General features: G+C 41.4%; 1 protein-coding gene across 2 annotated transcripts; it reads right to left on the reverse strand.

Moving 5' to 3' along the window:
* Positions 1–48: 48 nt before the first annotated feature.
* Positions 49–25044, reverse strand: LOC109418673 (coiled-coil and C2 domain-containing protein 1-like). Of its 2 annotated transcripts, none has more exons than XM_062842146.1 (6): positions 24829–25044; positions 23349–24750; positions 22614–23257; positions 2221–2372; positions 920–1010; positions 49–599 (listed from the first exon to the last, which is right to left on the reverse strand). In XM_062842146.1, the coding sequence occupies exons 1-6, from the start codon at positions 24889–24891 to the stop codon at positions 480–482; spliced, it is 2472 nt and encodes an 823-aa protein (XP_062698130.1). In that variant the 5' UTR covers positions 24892–25044; the 3' UTR covers positions 49–479. The 2 variants fall into 2 exon arrangements, with proteins under 2 accessions (XP_062698130.1, XP_029719583.2); XM_029863723.2 differs by having other exon boundaries at positions 920–1127.
* Between the last annotated feature and the right edge of the window lie 203 nt (positions 25045–25247).

The raw sequence follows: 25247 nt of genomic DNA on the forward strand, positions 1-25247 counted from the left end.
AGCCTTTCCAGTACACTTAGTGTACGAGAAAGGCAAAAAGAGAAATAGTTTCTAACACAAGCACTTTTATTCCTTTCAAAGATACACCTTATAACGTAAAGCTGTCCTATCGTTCATCACAACTCGACATTCGTTGCTACTAACAATCCCTCCCTCCCTTAACGTACCACAAAAGATTAAAGCGTATTTTTTTATCTCGATTGTTTCGATCACGTAGATTCAACAGCTTACCTAACTACAGTCGTCCAATGTTTTGCTGCGCCGTCCGAATATCTCTATGCAATAGTAGGTATAGTTGTTTAGATTTCATTCTCTTAGTTTTTACTTCTTTCACTGGACAATCAATCTCACATCTGCCATCCATCAATGAATTCTCCAGCCGTACACAGAGTAGCCTAGTTGTCCAGCATAGATCAAGTGTATCCTAGTACTGATAACCGACTATCGTGACCAGTCGGGAGCGCTGATGGTGGCTCAACTCATGCATCAATAATCAGCCACTTTTCGTTTATCTGTTCGATCTGTTTGGTCAGGATCGGATTCCGAACACGTATCTTCACTTCCAGCTTACCGCCGACTGTTTTACGACCGTCCATCAGCTGGGGAGAGATAGGGACAAAGAATAGATAGAGAAACTGGTCACAAGCAGAATAACGGTGGACATGAACATCTTGGTGATTTAAAGTGAGGTTTGGAATCGCCAGCTCTTTGTTTTAGCCGAAATTAACTCAATATGTGCAAACACAGGAACTAATATATGCTAAATAAAAACTAGATTGTTTTTAAAAGAAATCATTGAAAATTTTCAGAGAACACTTTAACTAAAAAATGGGTTTAATTAAACTAATTTATGATTACATTTTTTAAACATCCCAAGAATAATATAAAATGTATGTATTTAAAAATTCAAATAACGTACCGGGAATGAATCGTGAATCTCGCACTGCGTCTCCAGAGGCTGCAGTTTCACCGTGACCGTTCCGATGAGCGTATCTGAACGAAGAAAACCACTGAAACAAGAGGATGAGAAAATGCTAGACCTGGCACATGATGATGATGATGATGATGATGATGGACAACAACTGCAGTTGCAGCAGCACAACGGGAAGCATCCAGCACCCCAACATCTAAGAACGGCGCCGTCGTTCGTTTCGTTGTCGCCATTGTCGTTCGTTATCATCGGACAGGACGCGCGATTCATCATCACACAATGACAAGAGCCGTGGGTTTCGTTTTCACGTAGGTTATGTAGGAAGATATGTATACACAGGATGTGATTCGTCACAAGAACCGAAAATGAAACGGAAGAGAAAGGGAAAAAACTGCTATTGACCTACAAAGCGCGCAGAATTTCAGATAGGGATAACAGAAAGAAATCAAGCTTTTTTCTAATGCTACAGGAGAATGGACTACAATACTTTAGAATTACAGAAATATTGTTCACACAATTGTTGTGAAAAATCATGAAAAAAATGTTGAATTTTGCTCCGCCATCACTTTATGTGTTGATCAAGATCTAGTTAAAAAATCGATTGAACAAAATGTCGAATGGACAAATCAAAAATTACATAGCCGACCACAATCATTATAAGAATAAACTATATTAGCAATGTTCAAGAACTAAACATACCTCGTTTTATTAACTATTACTGATATAATGCGTGCCAAACACTGTTCAATTTGTTTTATTTTGAGCTACGAAAGGTTTTTTTGTTAAATGAATATAAAACTGAACTATAAAACTTGTTGAAATATTCAGATAGAGGAAATCGTCGGTTTTAGTAATATTTAACCAATCACATATAAAAGATTCCGGACGGCTGTCCATTTTATAACACTTTACTTTCGTTATACACCTATTTTTTTCCTCCAAACCATTAGAATCACTTCAATCCTGCATCCATCTGTCGGTAACACACGAAACGTTTTCAACTAGGATGAAGGATTGATGGACAGAGCACTACATCGCATAGAGAAAATTCCATGAACATTGTGATGGCTATGCAATACGACGGCGACAGAGGTTGAGGTGCTTGATGCGATGAAATGCTTGTTTTTTTTTTTTGTGAGTGTCCCACAATGCTGCGTGTCCGTCCGTTCGTTCACACGTTTCACAAACAGTAAAATGCAATTCGATTCGATTAAACTTTCATGTGTCTGTTGTACAGTAGGTACGAGTCAAATGCATCAAAACGAATAAGTGCGTGCCCAAATGCTCACCCTTTGGAGAAGACTTCGCATTTGAGAGCTTGTCTTTTGAATATCCGTTGACACGCCCGTTGACTTCTGTGGATTTCGATGCTTTGCCGATGGTTATAATCCGGATTATCGGTGTCCCGCACCAGTGCAGTTTTTGCTTTCAAAGGGTCATCCTGGAAGGTATGAAAAAAACATAAGTTAGTCGGACCTTTCGGGTGGTAGTAATTGATAAGGGAAATGTTAAACTTTTAAACATGTTAAAATTTATTTGTTTGATTTTGGAAAATCCTTTGATGAAATTCCATTTCATTTTTTTTCCAATTTGCAGCATTTTTGGGGTAATGAGAGCGCAAGTCAGTCCAAAGCCGATGATAAGGAGAGTTAATGACTGAGTAGTCTTTGCGGTCTTTGCTGACCACCCAAACGCCGTGGGATAGGAAAAGAGTGTTTTGGTATGCTGCCCCTATTCGCATAACAGTCCCATGTTTGCTGGATTTCCTATTCACATGGGACTGTTGTGCGAATGGGGGCAGTATGGGGGTGTTCCAAGAATTCATCCAGGGATTCCTCCTGGAATCCCGCCAGGAAATCCTACAGGGATTCTACCAGGAATTCCTCCTAGGATTCTTTCAGCAATTCATCAGCCATTCCTCAAAGAATTCCTCCAGGGATTCCTCCTGGATAGTTCGAGAAATTCATACAGCAAATACACCAGGAATTTCTTCAGGAATTACTCCAGGGATTCCATCAAGAGTTTCTCCAGCCATTTCTCCAGGAATTACTCTACGCATTCCTTCAGGAATTATTCTGCTATTCTGCTATTATCAACCCATCCCCTGGCATTTGCCCATCTGCGTTGTCTTTTCACTAGACAATATGTCTACCAATTGATGCTGATGGGCTTGCCGGACCAAGTCATGTAGCTAAGCCAAACACCCCACCTACAACTCTTGGGTAGGCAACATTGTCCCGCCCACTGGTCTTTTACAGCTAGTTGTAGGTGCATGTGTGCGTGTAAGTATTGGAGTGTGTGTATTAGTGTTTGTGTATTGTAGGCGCCAACTCGTTCTAATGCACTCTGATTGCTAACACCCTCTTGAACCATTACCCTTAAATCTGGCAATCTATGAAATAGAATGAGTTAAGCGCCTGTACATAACAGTCAGTTAAATCAAACAAGGAATATTAGTATTAAAGCGAAGATACAACGAAGCAATGCCCCGAACCTCGAGAGCACAAACCCCAAGAACCAAATGACAGGCAGCGCCGACAAGACGATCGACTGGCCACCACCAGTGAATAACCAAAACGAACGAACCCCCCAGCACAAACCGTCACCACCTCTCCCGAGTCCCTGCGCTCAACACATCCGAGGCACAGCCCAGCCATAGCTTCACCTTAAAACCAAAATCTAGATTACAGAGCACAATACTTCCCAGAGAGGAAGTAGAGGTAGAGAAGGGTCTTTTTCCACTCCAACTGAAGACTCAACTGCATCCACAGGGCAGCGCACCCCACACACACCGCACTCATGCATCCATCACGACCCGAGCCGCACGGTCACCTGGGTTGCTTCTATCTGCATGACCTCACCCAACCCGTAACGCAGAGTTTAAATCCCTCTCTTGCATTACAAAGCAGTCCCTCTTCCCAAAGTCTGTGCGTGGTATAAATGAGATTATAAAACTGAAGAAATCGTCACCAACACAACCGCCAACAACAAGCACTCAATGGTGTCGGCAGAATCAATGACGACCCCCTCAGTCCCAAACCCAATTATCCTACACTACCCAAGTAAGCACAATGCTGAAGCCGTATGCACTGCACGTACGAAGTACACACTGACCTACCCGCACCGCCAAAACAATCCAGCAAGGCCGAACACAAGCGAAAAGCGGCGCCACCACTGTTGAACCATGACTATACCAGTAGGTATAATCGCAATTCAGCAATCGCAGATCCATTCCCCGCTCCTACTCAGCCCTAACGATTCATAGCAATGCTTGTCAGTATATGCCCAGACAACCAGTAAACGTATAAGATGTTGCATAAGATGATAAAGTGGAGGCCATATACGTACATGGCTCCATTTAGGCGCATGTAAAATGTACGCATATCGCCTCCACTTTAACATCTTATACAACATTTTATACGATCACTGGTTGACTGGGTGCACCCCGCACACGCGTCCCCCACAACCCAACAGTATGGTCACTTGAGTATCCCTGGGGTTTTGATTACATGATGGTCAGGGATCACAGCCATCAAAACGTTCCACATTTTATCAGGGCTTGCGACCTGTAGTCATGATGATTTCCGCTATGAGAAACCATGATAACTAGCGGTGCTACGAATTCCTTCAGGAATTATTACAGAAATTCCTCTAGAAATTGTTCCGGGAAATAATCCAACAAAAAATATTCCAGATATTTCTCCAGGAAGTATTCTAGGAATTCCTTCAAGAATTATCCCAGGAATTTCTCCAGAAGTAACTGCACGATTACCTACAGGAATTGCTGTATCAATGACTACAGGAATTCCTTCAGATATTCCTATAGTAATTGTCCCAGGAATTCCCCCAAGACATATTCCAGAGAATCCTCCAGGAATTACTCAAGGGAATCCTACAGGAATTTATCCATGAATTACTTTAGGAATTATTTTAAGAATTTCACCAGAAATTACTTCATGATCTGTTACAGGAAATACTCCAGGAAATCGTCCAGAAATTCCTTCACAAATTACTACATGAATTCTTCCAGGAATTCCTTCAAGATTTTCTCCAGTAATTTCTTCAAGAAAATCATGAAGATATTCCTGGAAATATTCTTGAAGGAATTCTTGGAGAAATTCCTGAGTTCCTGAAAAAATAATTCAATGAAATTTCTAGAGATTCTTGGTGGAATTCTTGCAAGTATTCCTGAAGAAATTTCTGGAAGAAAATTCTGGAAGGGATTGTTAGAGGAATTCTTGAAGGATGGAGAAAATTCCTGTAGGAATTCTTGAAGGGTTTTCCGAAGGAATTCTCGGAGGAATTACTGGGGGATTCCTGTTGGAGGAATTTCTGAAGGGTTTCCTGGAAAAATTCCTGAAGATATTTATTTTAAAATCCCTGGAAATATTCCAACTGGAATTTATAAAGGAATCCCTGGACGGATTCTTGCAGGAATTCTCTTCAGAAGTCTTGAAGGAAAATCTAGAGAAATACTTGAAAAAATCCTGATTTTTTGGAGAAATTTCTGGAGGAATTCTTGGAGAAATTCCTGGTAGGATTTTAGAGGAATTCTAAACTGAATTCTTGAAGTAATTCTTGGATGAATTCTTCCCAAGTAACTACGGTGTTGAAGCCTTATTGCATGCTGATACAGGGTGTATTTAGAATTATCATTGCTTTATACGCAAACTTAAGGTTGATTAAAACTGGAAATGGACAATTATAGAATCAAATTACGATTATACTGGTATAATCTTAAATCAGTCGCATAATTGGCATTTCCATTTTTAATCAACCTTAAGTATTCATGCAAAGTAATGATTGCTCTAAAAACACCGTATATCTGCATGCAATAAGGCTTCAGCACTGTAGTTACTTGGGTTGGATTATGTCTCGGAGCAAATCCTGCAGAAACCCCTAAAGGATTTCTCGGAGAAACCCCTAGTGTTGTCCCAGGAATATTTTCTTGAAGAATTTGTGGAGGTTTCCTGAATAATCTTGAAGGAATTTCTTGAAAAAAACCCTGGAGGTATTCCTGGTGCAATTCCTGAAGGTATTCTTTGAGAAATTCTTAGCACAAATCTTAGAGGAATCACTGGTGAAATTTTTGGGGAGATTTCTGTAGGATTTTTTGGGAAATTTCTAACGATATTATAAGAGGAATTCCTGGAGGACTTCCTGATGCAATTTCCAGAAAAATTTCTGAGGCTATTTCTTGAGGATTTCCTCGTGTAATTTCAAAAAGAACATATTAAGGAATTCTTGGAGGAATTCCTGAAGGAGGTGCTGGAGTAATTTCGAGAGGAATTTTTGGCGTAATTCCTTAAGAAATTTTGATTGATTTTCTGAGGAAATCACTGGAGGAATTCTCGGACGATTCTTTAAAGTAATCCCAGGAGTATTTTCTAAAGATTTCCTTAAGGAAGTAGTCATGGAGGAATTTCTAGAGGAATACTTGAAAAAAAAATTTTGGGAAAATTCCTGGACGAGTTGTTAGAAGAGTTCCTGAAGAAGTTCCTGGAGAAATTCCTGTAGTAATTTATGTAGGAATTCCTTGGAAAATTTCTTCCTGGAGGAACTTCTGGAGAAATGCCCGGAAGAAATCTTGGAGGAATCCCTGGAGTAATTTTGAAAGAATGTCTGGAGGATTTCCTGCAGGTTTCTGGTGGACATCTTCAAGGAATTTCTGGAGAAATTCCTAGAGGGATTCTTTAAAGCATTCTTGGAAGAACTCCTGGAAGAATGTCGCAGATTTTTTTTTTGGCAGAAGTCTTGGTGGACCTCCTTGAGAAATTCTTGTGGAGGAATACTAGGCGGATTTAAAAAAAAAACTTGGTGGAAATTGAAGAGGAATTACTGGAAAAATTCTTAGAGAAATTCCTGGTGGAACTATTGAAGTAATTCTTGGTGGGATTCTAGTAGGAATTTTTGGTAGAATTCTTAGAGGAATTCCTTGAAGAACTAATAAATTTAATACAACATCTTCGGCTGAATGCCGCACAGACTGATTAGCTAGACTTAATTCTATTTTTAAACACTAATTCACTTATACATACTAAAATCAAACGAATCACACACATCATTAAACAACCTACAACACGAATCAAACGGGCTGTGATATCCGTAATCCGAACGGTGAATGGGGATCCACAGCAATCTTGAATTACGAAGCTGGCGGGCTCGAGCTTGGAAGCGCAAGTTACTAAGAAGACAGCTGCAATGTCAATCAGCGCATAACGTTAGTTATAAGCAGGCATTTACAAGTGCATTAAATGTCATCGAAATGCTGCGTCGCAGGAAACCAAGCATTGCATTGGCTTTGGCCGTAGTTATGGCAACATGTTGGACGATGCGAAGTTTAGAATCGAGAATTACACCAAGATCTTTGATCGACGAAACTCTCTCCAGAGGCTTGCTATCAGTAGACCGATGACGATTGAACGAGATCACTTTACACTTAGGTATTGGCATTCATCTACATACCATTCATATCGCACCATTTCGACACACGTTCGATGTCGGCTTGTAAAGCGCAGCAATCTAGTATCGTTTTTACTACTCGAAACAGCTTCAAATCATCCGCGTAGAAGTTTGTGAGACTGCAAGCGATCGCATAAATCATTTATAAAAAGGACGAAAATGAGCGGTATTTACAAGATGGCCAACTAGCACCGTTCGGCGCCAGTTGTGTTTCACGTCGGCTGGGTCTTAGGAGCTAAGCTTTAACTCTTTATAAGGCAGTGGCAACTACATTGCCACCTACTATTTTTTTTTTCGGCTCGATAACAACCTATTTCGAACTACTTTTTTAGTTTACATAAAATTAGGATTACTAACAACGCTTGGTATTTTTATGATACTAAACAAAGTTTTAATCACAATTTGGGACCTGTTTGTAGACTGAAAAATGGCAAAATTTGACTGCTTGAGGAAATAAGCTCAAACTTACTGTAAAACTGATGATTTAGTAAATATTTTAAGAAATAATCAAACTACAGGTTTACATGAGCTTAATTGAGCAGTGTATATTATGGGTTTAGCCTTTATCCACTTCAAAATCTCTTTTCAGGCTGTCTGTCGCAGTCTTGAGAAAAAAAACTCAAAACCAAACGCATACTGAATTAGACACCAGCAAACAGACTGCTTGGTGGCTAGGTATGCGGAGTGCGAGAGTAAGTCTCGGCTTCAAATAAAAATAATACGCTCTCACTTGTAGTTGTTGGGCACAAACGAGGCTGTGTTGTGGATTGACATCTAAGCCGAAAGAGAGGTGGTTCTTGAAAAAGTGAATGTTCATGGTGAGGGCTCGGGTTCAGTTTGGCTTTCTATTCCGCAGAATTATCACCTGTTCTGTGGCTTAGTTGGTTAAAGCACCGGTCCAGCGAATACGGGGTCGTGGGTTCGAATCCCACCAGAACGCAGTTTTTTTTCAAAAATTCATCCCTCAATTTGTCAATTAGTAACATTCTGTGTCTTCTAACTACAAGTTTTTCTGTATGTTTATGACATACCAGCTAATCTGGTAAATGCCAGTAAAGGGCAACATATATCAGTGTACCAAACGGGCAGTGGCGAATTTTTAGAAAAAAATCCACTCTGCGGCAGTGTTGGGAATACTCACTTGCGAAAAGTTATACTTACTTGCTTCTATCTGTGGAAGCTCAGGTAAAATATTATCTCCTGGGCGCCCATTAAAAACACCACCCCCGGCGAAGACTGGCGCTCGAGCCTAGCTATTTAGCACTGTAGTTGGAGGAAATGCCAATGCAGAACCCGTAGCTTCCGGGAAGGTAAGCCCAGCTCCCTGGGTTAGTGGGTTGGTGTCAGGCCCTGCGAGCCAGCCGTAAAAAAGACTAGCACCGGAAAATCAACAAGAGAAGAATGCGAACCGATACCAATGGCGACGACCACAGCGACGAAAAGGGACTTGCGATTGGAAGCTCGGTACGTGGAACTGCAGATCTCTCAACTTCATCGGGAGCACCCGCATACTCGCCGATATACTGAAGGACCGCGGGTTCGGAATCGTAGCGCTGCAGGAGGTGTGTTGGACAGGATCTATGGTGCGAACGTTTAGAGGTAATCATACCATCTACCAGAGTTGCGGCAACACACGTGAGCTGGGAACAGCTTTTATAGTGATGGGCGACATGCAGAGGCGCGTGATCGGTTGGTGGCCGATCGACGAAAGAATGTGCAGGTTGAGGATCAAGGGCCGATTCTTCAACATTAGCATAATAAACGTGCACAGCCCTCACTCCGGAGCACTGATGATGACAAAGACGCATTTTACGCGCAGCTCGAACGCGAGTACGACCGCTGCCCAAACCACGACGTCAAGATCATCATAGGGGATCTAAACGCTCAGGTAGGCCCGGAGGAGGAATTCAGACCGACGATTGGAAAGTTCAGCGCCCACCAGCTGACGAACGAAAATGACCTACGCCTCATCGATTTCGCCGCCTCCAAGAACATGGCCATTCGTAGCACCTTCTTCCAGCACAGCCTCCCGTATCGTTACACCTGGAGATCACCACAACAAACGGAATCGCAAATCGACCACGTTCTGATTGATGGACGGCACTTCTCCGACATTATCGACGTCAGGACCTATCGTGGCGCTAATATCGACTCCGATCACTACCTGGTGATGGTTAAACTGCGCCCAAAACTCTCCATTATTAACAACGTACATTACCGGCGGCCGCCCCGGTACGATCTAGAGCGACTGAAGCAACCGAATGTCGCCACCGCATACGCGCAGAATCTCGAGGCAGCGTTGCCGGACGAGGGTGTGCTCGATGTGGCCCCTCTAGAGGACTACTGGAGTACAATCAAAGCAGCCATCAACAACGCAGCTGAGAGCACTATCGGGTACGTAGAACGGAGTCGACGAAACGATTGGTTCGACGAGGAGTGCAGAGCGGTTCTGGAGGAGAAGGATGCAGCGCGGACGGTAATGCTGCAGCATGGAACCCGACAGAATGTGGAGCGATACAGACAGAAGCGGAAGCAGCAGACCCGTCTCTTCCGGGAGAAAAAGCGCCGCCTGGAAGAAGCGGAGTGCGAGGAAATGGAACTGCTGTGCCGTTCACAGGAAACACGCAAGTTCTACCAGAAGCTCAACGCATCCCGCAAAGGCTACGTGCCGCAAGCCGAAATCTGCAGGGATAAGGACGGGAGCCTCCTGACGGACAAACGTGAGGTGATCGAAAGGTGGAAGCAGCACTTCGACGAGCACCTGAATGGCGAAGAGAATGTAGGCACGGAGGACCAAGGCAACGGAGGAAATGACTATGTTGGTGCAGCAGAGGACGGGAACGAACCAACTCCCACGCTGAGGGAAGTTAAGGATGCCATCCACCAGCTCAAAAACAACAAAGCGGCTGATAAGGACGGCATCGCAGCGGAACTCATCAAGATGGGCCCGGAAAAGTTGGCCACCTGTCTGCACCAGTTAGTAGTCAAGATCTGGGAAACCGAACAGCTACCGGAGGAGTGGAAGGAAGGGATAATCTGTGCCATCCACAAGAAAGGCGACAAGTTAATGTGTGAGAACTTTCGAGCGATCACCATTTTGAATGCCGCCTACAAAGTGCTATCCCAGATCATCTTCCGTCGTCTTTCACCTAAAGTAAATGAGTTCGTGGGAAGTTACCAAGCCGGTTTCATCGACGGCCAGTCGACAACGGACCAGATCTTCACCGTACGGCAAATCCTCCAGAAATGCCGTGAATACCAGGTCCCAACGCATCACCTGTTCATCGACTTCAAAGCTGCATACGACAGTATCGACCGCACAGAGCTATGGAAAATTATGGACGAGAACAGCTTTCCCGGGAAGCTGACTAGACTGATAAGAGCAACGATGGACGGTGTGCAGAACAGCGTAAGGATTTCGGGTGAACTATCCAGTTCATTTGAATCTCGACGGGGACTACGACAAGGTGATGGACTTTCCTGCCTACTATTCAACATCGCCCTGGAAGGTGTTATGCGACGAGCCGGGCTCAACAGCCGGGGTACGATCTTCACGAAATCCAGCCAATTTGTATGTTTTGCGGATGACATGGATATTATTGCTAGGACATTTGGAACGGTGGCAGAACAGTACACCCGCCTGAAACGTGAAGCAGCAAAGGTCGGACTGGTGGTGAATGCGGCTAAGACAAAGTACATGCTGGTAGGTGGGACTGAGCGAGACAGGACAAGCCTTGGCAGCAATGTTACGATAGACGGGGATACTTTCGAGGTGGTAGAAGAATTCGTCTACCTCGGTTCCTTGCTAACGGTTGACAATAACGTGAGCCGTGAAATACGAAGGCGCATCATCAGTGGAAGTCGTGCCTATTATGGGCTCCAGAAGAAACTGCGGTCAAAAAAGATTCACCCCCGCACCAAATGTACCATGTACAAGACGTTAATAAGACCGGTGGTTCTCTACGGGCACGAGACGTGGACGATGCTCGAGGAGGACATGCAAGCACTCGGAGTTTTCGAGCGACGGGTGCTAAGGACGATCTTCGGCGGCGTGCAGGAGAACGGTGTGTGGCGGAGAAGGATGAACCACGAGCTCGCTGCACTTTATGGCGAACCCAGCATCCAGAAGGTAGCCAAAGCCGGAAGGATACGGTGGGCAGGGCATGTTGCAAGAATGCCGGACAACAACCCTGCAAAGTTGGTGTTTGCTAACCATCCGGTTGGTACAAGAAGGCGTGGAGCGCAGAGAGCACGATGGGCGGACCAGGTGGAGCGTGATCTGGCGACTGTTGGGCGTGACCGACGTTGGAGAGCTGCAGCTGCAAATCGAGTATTATGGCGGCAAATTCAGTATTATCATGAATTTGATGTTAACTAAATAAATGAAATGAATTGCTTCTATCTCAGTCCAGAAGCATGCTAGCAAGAAATGATGTTTGAAGGGCTTTAAGATTGTAGTTTAACCCTCTAATACCCAATCCCGCCTTTAGACGGGGAGTTTGAGCATTTTTGTAATTTTTGTTTCGTGGAAAATCAATTTTTTTATATTTTTTGGCTGATATTTAGGACTGTTCTGTATATCTCAAAATGGTTTTAGGTGTATTTTAAAGCGTATGTACATTTTTTTCAAATCATTGAAAAATTGATGTTTTAGTGACCTTTTTAGAAGTCATTGTTTATTTTGTATTGGAATCAAGTAAATTTTCCAACTCAATCTCACTACCCACCACCCCTGCCGCTGTCAGAGTGCTCCACGCCGAAGCATGCCAAACATCCATGTGGCAGCATCGCCAAAAATCTCTCGCCTCAGTTCACTTCCAGAAGTACACGGGATCGCAGTATATGCATGCAAGAACAATGTTCTAAATTTCACCACAATAATTGACATCGATGCAAGAACTGTGTTTACTTGTGTTCGACTGTTCTGTGCTGCTTTGGCAATGTATTAGTAAAAATTTTGTGCACTTCTTCCAATGGACATGGGCCTCATCGGAGGCGGAGGAAGGGAAAGATTGTTTGCTTAACACCAAGCTTGCGCTCGCGGGGAAGCTGCTAAGTTTGGCAACGTCGCATTTGAGCTACTGTATGCTTCAGCAAGAGAGCGAGGCGAAAGAGCAAAGCGAGAGAACTTGTACCATTCAACGGAGGCCGCCCATCCACTCTTTTGGCATGCGTGCATGCCTTTGGGTGGACCTGAATGGGTGGCATTTTCATTCACTACTAGTTGCACGTCGCGTACGGTTTCATTTTCAAAGGAAAATGGAGCGCGATATTGTAGACAATCTACTCCCGCAATTCGTTTGCCAGGCGGTTGATTGAGGAAAAGCTTGTACCGCATCTCGAATCATCTAAGTAGAATACCCTCTTCGATTGAGTGTATACTTATGTCGAATTCGTTTTTGATTCAGTTCCAACCTGGGTTGGAACTGGATGAGATCACAGTTTCAACCCCGACCCGACTTCGGTTTCGCTTGTACTAAAGTTTGTTTGAGTTTGTTTGACGTTTGTTTGTTTACACATTTTCCGCCAATCCAGTTCCAACCCAGGTTCAAAAACGAATTCGACATTAGATTTGTACTTTTAATGCGCCCTCTAATGCTTACCCTTGGAACCCTTAAACAGATACGCATGTTTCGACTACAGTCATAGCATAATCATGGGTTACTCACATGGGTAAATTTGATTTAAATTCTATTTGAATAGCATAGAGAACAGACTGACTAGTAATAGTTACAGAGTGACCCATAATTGTGCAATGGGTGTTTCACTTCTTCAGTGTCAGTTATCCACTTCTGAGTGAATTCTTCGAAGTTCAAAAGTTATTCCGAAAAAAAACCCTTAACAATTGGTGGGCAATGTCTACTCTCGCTTTCGATAAAGTCCAGCTGACCAATGAGCTGAGAATGTTCTACACGAAAAAAGTCGCAGAGATAGCTAACTAAGAACAATTTGGAAGACGTCTTCTCAGAAACGTATCTGCTTATTCCTCTGATAATAACACTTACGTCTACAACTGATGCCGTTGGAAGGAGCTTTTCCAACTCAAAAGAATAAGAACCTATCTTCAGTTACAATGAGCGAGCAAAGACTAAAGAGGCTTAAACTGATGGCGGTAGAAACCCCTCTGTTTCATCAATTGAAACAACAAGGCAGTTTTCTCGACGAAATCGTCGATAGATTCGCTTGTCTAGCGGAGTTCAGGTTCCTGCTGTTTTCCATTCATACTACAGTCCCATGTAAAAACTTTTCAAGTGCACAGTCAGCTTTACGGGTCACGAGACGCCTCTGTTTCGGGTCCTGAGCATCTGTGCAAAATTTGAGCACGATCGGTTGCGTCTACACTTTGCGCATTGAAATTTAAATTTGTACATATGGGATTTTGTACCTATGGGAAAACATACTTTTTTGCATTTTTGTCATAAGTTGAACAAGTTTGTCTGAAACTTTTTAACTGATACTGTAAAATAGTAGCCTAGTATGTTCTGAAAAACTTTGTTGAAGACGGCAAAGCGATCCGATGCTTGTGAAAATAGTTATAACCAACGAACTCCATGCATGTCTTTTGGTTTTAACATGTAAAGGAATAACAATTTCAACAAAATCGTGCTGTTTCGGCAAGCAATGCCAACGCTATAACTTTGTTCGTAAGCACCAGATCACTTCGCGACAAAGTTTTTCAGGACACCCTAGGCTATGTTTTCACATTATTGGTTACATGGTTTTAGAAAAATTCGAGCTTGACATGAGAGAAATGCAAAAAAGTGTGTTTTCCATGAAAAATCCCATACAAACTTCAAACGCGATGCGCAAAACGTAAAAAAAAAACGATCGTGCCCAAATTTTGCACACTGATTTGGGTCCTGAAATGGGATCAAAAAAGCTTTGATCTGATGGGATACCATTGAATTTTTCATTTTTCCATATAAACGATGACCCACTCTATTGTATGAGGATTCTAAAACATACGCACACCCCCTTCTTTTATGACAATTCACGAGCACTGTTACAGATAGCTTCCACCTTGATACGCTTAGAGAGCGCTACTTGTCTTGTCGCTTGACGTTTACATAGAAAAAGGCAAAAGAGGGCATTCTTTCTATTTTTATTCTTTGCTATTGGTATAATTATTGGCATCGCAACTGCTTACTTTTTCAACATACATTTTCCCTTCTTTTCTGCATAGGCTGTTCTTTCGAATTGCACTTTTCAGTAAATTATCGGCATCAAAACTTCTTACATTTTCTACGTAGTTTTTTCCTTCTTTTCTGCATATGCTGTTCTTTCGAGTTACACTTTTCAGGTAATTATCGGCACCACAAGCACAGGTGTTTAGAAATTTGAAAAAAATATTAAATAAATATTTTAGCAATTTCAACACCGGTGGAGGCTGTAATGCCCATAATTTCCCGAAAAGTGCAATTCGAAAGAACAGCCTATGCAAAAAAGAAGGGAGAATCTATGTTAAAAAAGTAAGCAGTTGCATTGCCGATAATTTCCTGAAAAGTGCAACTGGAAAGAACAGCCTATGCAAAAGAAGGGAAAATTGTTGATGAACATGTAAGCAGTTGTAATGCCAACAATTCTTACTCAAACAGGACTCAAACATTTTTTTAACGAAGAAGGAAACGTAACACTCTGATAATGAATTAACTGCATCGGTTGTTTTCCTACTCTCCGCATCGACCAATGCAATGTGGAGCTAGCTTCTATGCGCGAAAAATTGCTAAAAGTAAATCGCAAAAATATTGTATGGCAAATAGCATCTAAAGGCAAATTTATCGAAGTGGAACACATTATTCGAAAAAATATTTGGTAGTGATTGTGCACAATGGTGAGGGGCTGTCCATTAATTACGTAAGGGAATTTTAGCGATTTTCTGACACCCCCTCACCCCCTTGTAAGATTTTTCGTATGAGAACCCTGAAACTTTTGTATGGCGCTTAAGATTTCTCAAACCCCCCCTCCCTCCATAAACCCTTACGTAATTAATGGACAGCCCCTGACTGCTATTAAGCCTAGCAAATATTTTTTCAGTAAAAGCTTTCTATTTCAAGTATTTCAAGTTGAGGTGCTTTTCGCCATACAAAATAAAATGGATTTACTCCTGCTGATCAACTGTGGGTGTGCGCCAAGCGGGTAGTCCATTGCCATCGTACATCGATTTAACGGTTTATTTGAAAATTTGAGGGTTGACCAACTACCAATCCGCGGCGCTTGCATCGTTTTTGTTCGAGTTTGACACTACTGCCACCTAGTTGATGGTTGGCCAAATTCAGTCCCTTTAGAATTAAGCGAACCTGTTTCCGAGACTAAAATTTGAATCGAAAAATGTTCGAAGTGTTACGTCTGTTTGTCTGTGGTGACATTGTTTTCCTTTCGGCATTCAAAAACCCAACACTGTTTCTTTTTTAAACAAGCTTTTTTTAGAACTCAGGCAATTGGTACAATTATTATTATTATTTTTTTTTTTTTGAAAGGTTCGTAGCGGCACGCCGACGGACGTAGAAACCTCTCCCATCACTGTGCGCACAAGCGTCTCGTGTTTGCGCGGACAACGACAGTTCACTAGGCATTTGGATAGGATAGAGAACGTAATCCTTCAGAATCAGTTCACCAGCCGTGCACGGAACATGTCGTCCAGTAAGACACTGTTGCGTACTGACTCAGAAGGTTACGGTAGAAGGTGTGAAAGTTTCGGTTTTGTCATATGGTCGATTTTGTATTTGTTTTTTTTTGTCATGTCAAGGTTTAAAGAATGTTATTGTTCATATTCTACGTTAGAGAGAGTCGAAGTAGTCAGTTTTTGTCGATTTCGTCTTGATCACACGTTAGCTTCGAAACTATAAGCAAGCACTGTTAAATGCTGCACTTCCCACTATTAGTTTCTTAGTTATTTTAAATTGATATTGAACATTATAGAGAAAATTAAATCACGAAAGCACATCAAACGTTGAGAACTATGTATTAGCAAATTGAATACGCGAGATACTACTGATTATTTCATATTTGAATTAAACTTGTATTTGTATAGTGTATTTGTTAAAATTAACCGAATAGTGGGAAGCCCAGGAAACAGTTCAAAGTCTGCTGACTCAAAAAAGATTTCGAGATTCGTCACAAAACACAAAAATTTGCATTATGATTCACAACGACTCTCGAAACTTTCCCAGACTCAATCGACCGGAACTGTTTTCTGGGTATAGAAACTACTAGGCCCCAGCAGGTCCCTCCTGTTTATCGAGCATTTCTGATAAATCAGCCATACTCCATCTGTAGCAGCCGGTTCGCCGTTGGAGGCGCATTAAAGTGTTAAAGGTGATATTTTCATTACAAGAATTACAATTAACATCCTTCACTTTAATACCGCCGAACCCTGTGATCTTGGCCAGGGTAGAACTCAGGCAATTGGTACAATTATTGGAATTATAACTGCTTTCATTTTCAACATATATTTTTCCTTCTTTGCTGTATAGGCTGTTCTTCCGAATTGCAATTTTCAGGAAATTATCGGCATCACAACTGCTTACTTTTTCAACATAGATTTTCGCTTCTTTTCTACATACCGTAAACGCACCATACTTTGCGCACCTAGGGCCTAACTTTGCGCACTTTTCAAAAAATCGTCAAACATTCTGCTGGTTCATTATGTGAACTTTTTTTCCCTAGAAGATTAGAAAGTTATTTTGAGCATATGTAAAAAATATGAATTTAGGAAATATTGCCTTTCAAGCAGGTAGTGCTCACTAAAATGCGCAATGTTTGGCACTGCGCAAAGTTTGGTGCTTACACGGTAGGCTGTTCTTTCGAGTTACAATGTTTAGGTAATTATCGGCACCACAAGCACAGGTGTTTAGAAATTTGAAAAAAAATATATAAGAAATATTGCCCGTTGTGAAGATTTATAGATTCCGACGTAAATCAATGATTAGGCTCATTTTCAGCGTAAGTGCGTTATAAATGTTTGTTTACAATGCAAAACTATCACCAAATGTGTACCTAAAAACACAGCGTAAAATATTCACCAAGTCGCGGTCTGGTTTTATATCTGTGGGCCCACGCAAGAAAAATCCACGCAACTAATTTTCGCGCAGGAGTCTAAACAGGTGGAATCTCCGCAATATAACAGCAATTTAAAGACTGCCCCAGAAAGTATGGACGCACCTAGTCTTCAGTTGTCTGGGCCTGATTGATGGTTCTTGTTTCGGATTTCGTTTTGACTGTTTCTCCTAACTATAAGATTGATAATTCAAATGTTCTTTGTCACGATGAACATTGGAATTCGAAATGATATCTTTTTTGGTCATACCCCGCTCTGTGTAAGTTAGAAGGTTTTTTTCTGTGATCAAACACCTTCATTATTTGTTTATCCAAACGAGGGTTAGCAGGATCTTCATTTTTCTTCCAATTTTTGCCTATGCTTAAACTTGTTATCCCCACCATGGTTGCTGATTGCTGCTTGCACGACTTTCTCACTTACTCTCACCATATTTTGTTCATTTCCTAAGTGACCTTTCAAACTCTGTACATCGTTTGTGCACATTTTTTCGATGATGTTTCGCTGGAAGCTCATGTATTTTGAAACAAATTGATGAAATCGCAAAAACCGCTATACAAATGCTGAGAAAATAGGTTGACCAACAGGATGTAGCTTTCAAAAAGAACTAGTCATCAATAGTTTTGAAATGCCAGCATTTTCTTACTGCGTCCATACTTTCTGGACCGGTCTTTACATCGGTGGTTGTAATAATGCCCATAATTTCCTGAAAAGTGCAATTCGAAAGAACAGCCTATGTAGAAAAGAAAGGAGAATCTATGTTGAAAATGTAAGCAGTTATAATTTCAAAAATTATACATTATTGCCTTAATTCTAAGAAATATAATAGGGGTACTCACTAAACAGATTAAATTGCTGCGTAAGCCAAGATTTTCTGCTTATTCGAAATGTTTTATGATCTTGCGAATGAAATAATCAAAGATTGCCTTGGTGTCGCGATCACCAGTTCAATCACCAATCAGTTTAATCAGTTTACCCTGTTTAGTGAATCCCCCTATTGTTTAAAAAGAAGGAACATTGTTGGGTTTTTAAATGCCAAAAGGAAAACAATGATACTTTTTTTCTTCTTCATTAAAAATGTTTAGAACTGTTGGCATTAAAACTGCTTAAATGTTAACTTCTCGCGTTTAGTATCATACAGGCGTATCTACAATGATCGATTTCTCTTCATCGATCTTCTCTTCGGATTATTCCGGAAAATACGACCAATTTTCGGATGACCTCTCGGTGTGTTTCGGCGAAGGACAACTAGGACTAACATCTAAAACAACAAAAAGAACCGCAAATGTCTTCCCGGCAAAGTTGTTAACCAAAGAGAAAATCGATGAAGAGAAATCGATCATTGTAGATACGCCCGTATGATACTGAGCGCGAGACTTTTTCTATTCCATAGTATTGGAATATTGATGAAAGCCTCTCATACCGCATGAATGAAGGGCCTTTGAAGCGAATAATAAGGAACAGCCATTGGGATGGGTCCCTCCAACCATTTGCGTACAAAAAACGTGGTCAGTTGAGTCTTTCCGAGTAACTCAAAGTTTTCGACAGAAAAATCTTTTTAATATAAACCGACCATAAACGGGTCCATTAGCATCTTGTACACTGAACAACATCAGAAGGAAATGCGTTTTTTCTGTAAATTTTGCACATCACTTTTAAAACGTTATTCATCGTGAAACAAGTGCTGCACAATTTTAACAAATCTGTCAAAAACAAAACATTTCGACACGAATTTTTCATTTGGGCCTAACTGACATTTTCGAGTTCTCTTCATCGATCCTCTCTTTGTGTTATCACAGAATGTGTATTAAGTTTTCCAAATATATTTTGGTTGAAATGCGATGAAAACGACTACATGGTGCTATAGAAACAAAAAGAATAATGGTTTCGTTTATTTTGATCAAGTTATTAGCGAAAGAGAGAGTCGACGAAGAGAAATCGATCAAATCAGTTAGGCCCTTATGAAAAATCATTGTCGATTTTATAGCAACGCAACTGGAATGATGACAGTTTGTGAACTTAGGGCCAATTTCTTCACCCTGGCTTAGGCGTTAAGCCAGGTTTAACTATATGGGTAAGCCTGGCTTACGAGTTAAGCCGAGGTGAAGAAATCGGCCCTTAGATAGGTAGATCAACATGCAACTGTGTACAATGGTAATTAAACGTTTGAACCATTGCAGAATATTTTTATGGATATGTATGTATTAGACCTGTTCACTTTTTTTGACCTACCCGTGTCACATCAAATTATCAATCCACATGCAAAAACAAGGCTTCAGTCCAAAAATGAGCCAAATTGATAAAGGTTTAGAGGTGTATCAAATCGATTTTGTGTTTTTTCGAGCATTTTCACGAAAATGTACTTCAATATCCAGAAAATTGCACCAAAAAGGTACCGAAAATACCGTTAAAATATAGTTAGAACAATACTCTACAACTTTGCCGAAGACACTACGGTGCTTAAATTGCGTATTTCAAAGTTATTCATCAATTTTCGTTAAAAAATCACCAAAAAATACAATATTTTTACGATTTTTCATGTAAAAGTCATGTAATTTTACATTGTTTTAGGTGACTAATTTTATGAGCTATTGCTCCTATGTGTTACGAACATTTCGTCCATACATCATTTAAGTGTAGAAATTCGTTTTCATTGACTAATTATCAAAAGTTTGACACGTTGATACTAAAAATTGTACAGAGTTGCCAGCATAAAATAAAACAAAGTTACCCATGATTTAAACGTCATTACGCTTCTTTGTCTCATCTGCATCAGTTTAAATTTGGTGCAGTTGGTTGAGCATGAGATTGTGGATTCGAAGATTCAAGGTTCGAGTCCTGGAATAGCATTTTTTTGCGTCTCGATCCTGCTATAAGTTGATGAAACTACGCACTGCATCTCATTTCAATTTGGCATCATGTTTCGGAACCGTAGAGTGCATAGTAAGAATGAAGTTTCCCTTCATCGTGTAGTTGTGCTGATTTATGGGTAGATAGATAACAAGTAAGCTCCACCCACAGTTGTCTGTAAAATGTTGCATCCAGAAGCAGTTCCATCATCGTATTGAATTGTTTTCGCTAAATTGGTCATTAGCAAACAGATGCTCAATATTACGCCCAGCTGATCTCGTCGACACGATTTATTGTCAACAAGTATAAACTAAATATCTAGCTAGTCCTGGAATGGGCTTAATTGGCAGGTCCCGATAATGGCAGATTCATCATCCTAACTGCTACAATAAAAGAAAAAAAAAAGTTTATCATGTATTTGAGCTTGAACCAGGGACCTTCTGATCCGCGAGCTCGAGCCTTACCATCTGCACCATTTCTGATACTTAAATCAAAAGACATTAGAATACGATGGCATGACGTCTTAATCATGGGTAACTTTGTTTTAATTCGTGCTGGTAACTCTGTGCGATTTTTAGTATCAACGTGACATGCTTTTGATAATTAGTCAATGAAAACGAATTCCTACACAAAAACGATGTATGGACGAAATGTTCGTTATACAAAGGAGTAATCGCTAATTAATTTAGTCACCTAAAACAATGTCAAATTACATGACTTTTATATGTAAAATCGTAAAAATATCGTGTTTATTCGTGATTTTTTAACTAAAATTGTTGAATAACTTCGAAATACGCAAATTAAACACCGTAGTGTCTTCGGCAAAGTTGTAGAGTATTGTTCTAACTATATCTTAACGGTATCTCCGGCATCTTTTCAGAGTAATTTTGTGAATTTCTGAGTAAATTTCTGTGAAAACTGCTAAAAAAACACAAAATCGATTTGATACACCTTTAAATCTTCATCAATTTGGCTCAATTTTGGACTGAAGACTTGGTTTTACATGTGGATTGATAATTTGATGTGTCACGGAGAATCGGAGAAAAAAAGTTTCAAAGTGAACAGGTCTAGTATGTATGTATATATTTTTTACCTTAATTTGTTACATATACCGTATAAGAAATAGATATTTGCGCGTAATAACACTATAATGTTAAACCCTTGCCTATAACATATCATTATGATCAACATTGTACTGTTTGTGTATCGAATTAAACTTTTTAGCAGAGTATATTAAGCTTTTCTGGGGAATGGTACATTCTGGGGAATGGATTTCTGGGGAATGGTGCATTCTGGGGAATGGATTTCTGGGAATTGGTACATTCTGGGAAATGGTTTTCTGGGGAATGTTATAGAATCGGGAAAACTTGGCGAAATGCATGCTAATGTATGCAGAAGTATACCATATGGCGACAGTTACAGGACCATTTCCGAGCACGTTGTTGAACTTCTGGTAGCACAAGCTGTAAAACATCAGTGCATAGGGTATGTGTTCCATCATTAATCTCACGCTCCCATATTCATCCTATTCGAAAACAAGCGATTACGGCACCGATTGATTCCGTTCTTTTTGTTTTCACGGGTGCTCTTTTCCAACAAAAAATACAAAAATAAGAAACAAAACAAACAGCGCTTCAATCCTTTGTTTTTCGTAGGATGAAAATGGGAGCCACATGCTTAAGAAGGGAACCAGTACCCTATTTGAAAAAGCTTGATATTTAATCCACAACACGGAATCTTCCTGGGTCTGAATTAGAAACATGTGACAAGGAATTGTAGGATAAAAAAGTTGGTTGTGCACACAGAAAAATTGTTGACTTTTTTTCTCTGATATTGCTGTGTGAATTCAAAATGCAAATATCAAATGCGGGAGCACCTAATGCGGTAAGATTTTCTAACAAGTAACCCGGTGTTAGTGGGAACTTTCGAATCCTAAGTTGGCGGTGATATTGGCTATGGTTGCTACGTTGCCTTTGGTAACATGTGTTACCGCGTTTGAAGCGCATTTGGGCACCGTTTGCATCTCGAACGCACACAGCAATATCTTTAAAAATGCCAATTACAAATCTTACGAAAAAAGTCCATTTTCGAAAGCATTCTTGGGCATAAACTTAGAAGTGCAACTGAAGCTTTAGCATAAGAAATCTTAACATCCGCTTAAAAGTACACCCTGTTATCTTTTTGCACGGCCGTGTCATCTTCATCGAGATTTTTTTTTTTCTTACGCATACTTCGTGCAAAAACAGAAACCGTGTAAGTATCAGAGAAACTGACCCTTGTTGAGTTGTTTAAAAAATTATATGCAAAGCCACTAACCTGTGGATAGGGGAACTCCAGTTTCACGTAGGTGTCCACATCCTTCGGATTGGGAACGTTGTAATTGATGCCTCTAGCTATTGTCACTTCTACCTCGTTATCGGTCAAATCTGTATTGCATTTCACCACATTGAACTGCTTCATTTCGTAGTGGAACTTGGGAATCGGCAATCGCTTCCGGTGAGCTAGTCTCACAAAGTCCAGATCTTTTTGCACACTGAGAGCCAAGTTCTCGAATCGATTCGTTCCGGCAACGTCGCCCATCGCCCGATGATGATCTCGGGTGTTCCTACACATTATCAGCTGTTTGGACAGCTGCTCCTCGAGCCGAGTGTTCAAATCTACGTCGGCATCGTCTGAGGGAGTGCAATCCTCTTGAGCAACGACAGTGAAGGAATCTTCTAGGGATGATCGCTTATTCGGCGCTATCGGAATGGTGCTCATATCGATGGGGATGCCACCACGAGCGGTATCAATGAGCTTTTCCAAACCTTTGAATACCCGCAGGTATTCCTTGGCTTCCTCGAGTTCTCCGGCATTTTTGGCCTCGACGGCAGCCTGTCGGAATTCTTTTTGGCGTTCCATCAGGAGGGCAATTTGCTTTTCGTTCTGGGTTTGTGGCGGTTTCGGTGCTTTACTGGGACCTGAGAGTGAAAATAATTATTGACATATTGGCAAAAAAAAACTAGGAGCAAACTGAAGGCATTCAGCAATGTAAAGCAACCGGATACATACCAGCAACTGGACTTGTTGCAGAGCTACTCCCAGGGGAAACCACTGGCGGCACTGCCGGAGGAGCTGGCTTCGGTGGTGGGGCCGGCTTAGCAGCTGCCTGCGGAGGTCCATCTACTGGAATCGGTGCATATCCCGGTGGAGTGGGAAGCTCATCAATAGGAATCGGTTTACCCGCTTTGTGTAGTTTAATAGCATCTTGATATTGCTTTACGATGCGTCCCATCCGACGGGCTTTCGAAGCGTTGCCTTCGTCTTTGGCCGCCTTCTCAACGGATTGATACTTTTCTAGCCGTTGTTGCAAAGCCTCGGCAATGGTGGTGGCTTGGATGAGAACTTCCTCCTGCTCCTCTTCAGGTGGTTGTTCCGGATCTTCCTGGGTTAGAGGAGTACTGATCGCAGGCACTTCGGCGTGTTTTTGGGTGTGGTCTTCCTCTTTTTTAGCACGAGGAGGCACAGGTGGTGGAGTTGCAATGGGAGATTTTTCGAGCTCTCCAGGAGGAGGTGGCATTTTGCTAAGATCTACCTCTTGTCCATTCTCTAACGCACTAATGACCGAGTCGAATTGTTTTACTATCTTTATATACTGGATAGCTTTATCTGTGTTTCCTACTTTTTTCGCTTCTAGTGCAGCTGTTTTGTACTGCAATTTTCGGTTATTAAGCAGAGCTAGCTGGGGATTAACTGGTGGTTCTGGCTTGGATTCCGGGGTACTTGAAATAGTAGTAGGTTCAAAAACGGGTGCTGGAGCTGCTGGAGGAGGGGCCGGAGCTTTCCTTGTGGGAACTATTGGAACGTCCGGTGAATTTTCTTCTTTTGGTGGATCTGGTTTTGGTGCAGAAGCACCGGATTTCACACTCACTTCGGGAGGTATATCACTGGGATCCACAGTCTTGCCAGCCTCTGCTTGCTTTAATAAATCTTTCAGAGTCTTCAATCCTCGATTGAACCTTCTAGCTTTGGAGGAATCGTTAGCTTTCTTAGCGTTTTCCTCCGCAATCGTGTACATCTCAATCCTTGACTTGATTAGATCCTTCATGCTTGATCCACTAGACGCTGCTCGCTTTGGAGGCGATGCTCTATCTACTTCCGGCTCATCGTCAGCCACACTTCCGCCAGCAATTTCCGCAAGCTCACTTAATAGATCCGGATCATCATCATCTCCGGAAAGTTCCTCGTCGCTCCCGACATCTCGCAGACTAGCCGCTACCATGGCATCTAATGCCTCCGGTGCTACAATGTTTCCCTTGGGTTTAGGCTTCGGTCTGGGCTTCCTTCCCGCTCCAGAACCAGAGGCTATCGCTGCTAGTTCCGCTTCCAAATCACCATCGTCTCCGTCGTCGCCCAAATCGTCGTCATCATCACCGATGCCTACGATATCGTCTCCTATACCAAACAGACCGAACTGTGAAAATACAAAGACCCAGCATCAAAACGAAAACCGATGACTAATCCTTTCGAGAAAAAAAATGAAAAAACAAACCTCGGATGGATCTCGTTTCTTGTCCCGCTTCGGAGCAGCAGGTTTCTTGCCAAAACTGAACATTCTTCACCAGAACTCTAGCTCTTCATACTATTGCTAAAAACAACTATTGCAAAACTATGTTTCGATCAAACTGAGTAAAAAGCGAAGAAACTTTTTCGAATTTTACACGACCTTCGACTCCGCGGCGGACTACTGATGTGGGTGCTTGGGGATGCAAGTTGACTACTGTCAAAATCATCCGTTGCAAAAATCGCGGACAACAATAACATAACCGATAGGGTAAATGTCGCAAAATCTGAGCTGAATTTGATTTAAACAGAAATGTTCATCAAACTTTGTTCTAGTAATAGTTAATAGTATTTTATTGAAAACGGTAGCCTGTTAGTACATAACTTTTGATCAGTTGACTTTGTTTT

This window comes from Aedes albopictus, chromosome 3, assembly GCF_035046485.1.
Source record: "Aedes albopictus strain Foshan chromosome 3, AalbF5, whole genome shotgun sequence".
Lineage (NCBI taxonomy): Eukaryota > Metazoa > Arthropoda > Insecta > Diptera > Culicidae > Aedes > Aedes albopictus.

What these genes read in the sequence shown, in the direction of transcription:
- LOC109418673 (XM_029863723.2), bottom strand. Translation starts at nt 24,891, where the DNA reads ATGTTCAGTTTTGGCAAGAAACCTGCTGCTCCGAAGCGGGACAAGAAA. An exon ending in AGAAACGAGATCCATCCGAG is followed by an intron (nt 24,751 to 24,828) that starts GTTTGTTTTTTC and finishes GTATTTTCACAG; the next exon opens with TTCGGTCTGTTTGGTATAGG. An exon ending in AGATTCACGATTCATTCCCG is followed by an intron (nt 600 to 919) that starts GTACGTTATTTG and finishes ATCTCTCCCCAG; the next exon opens with CTGATGGACGGTCGTAAAAC.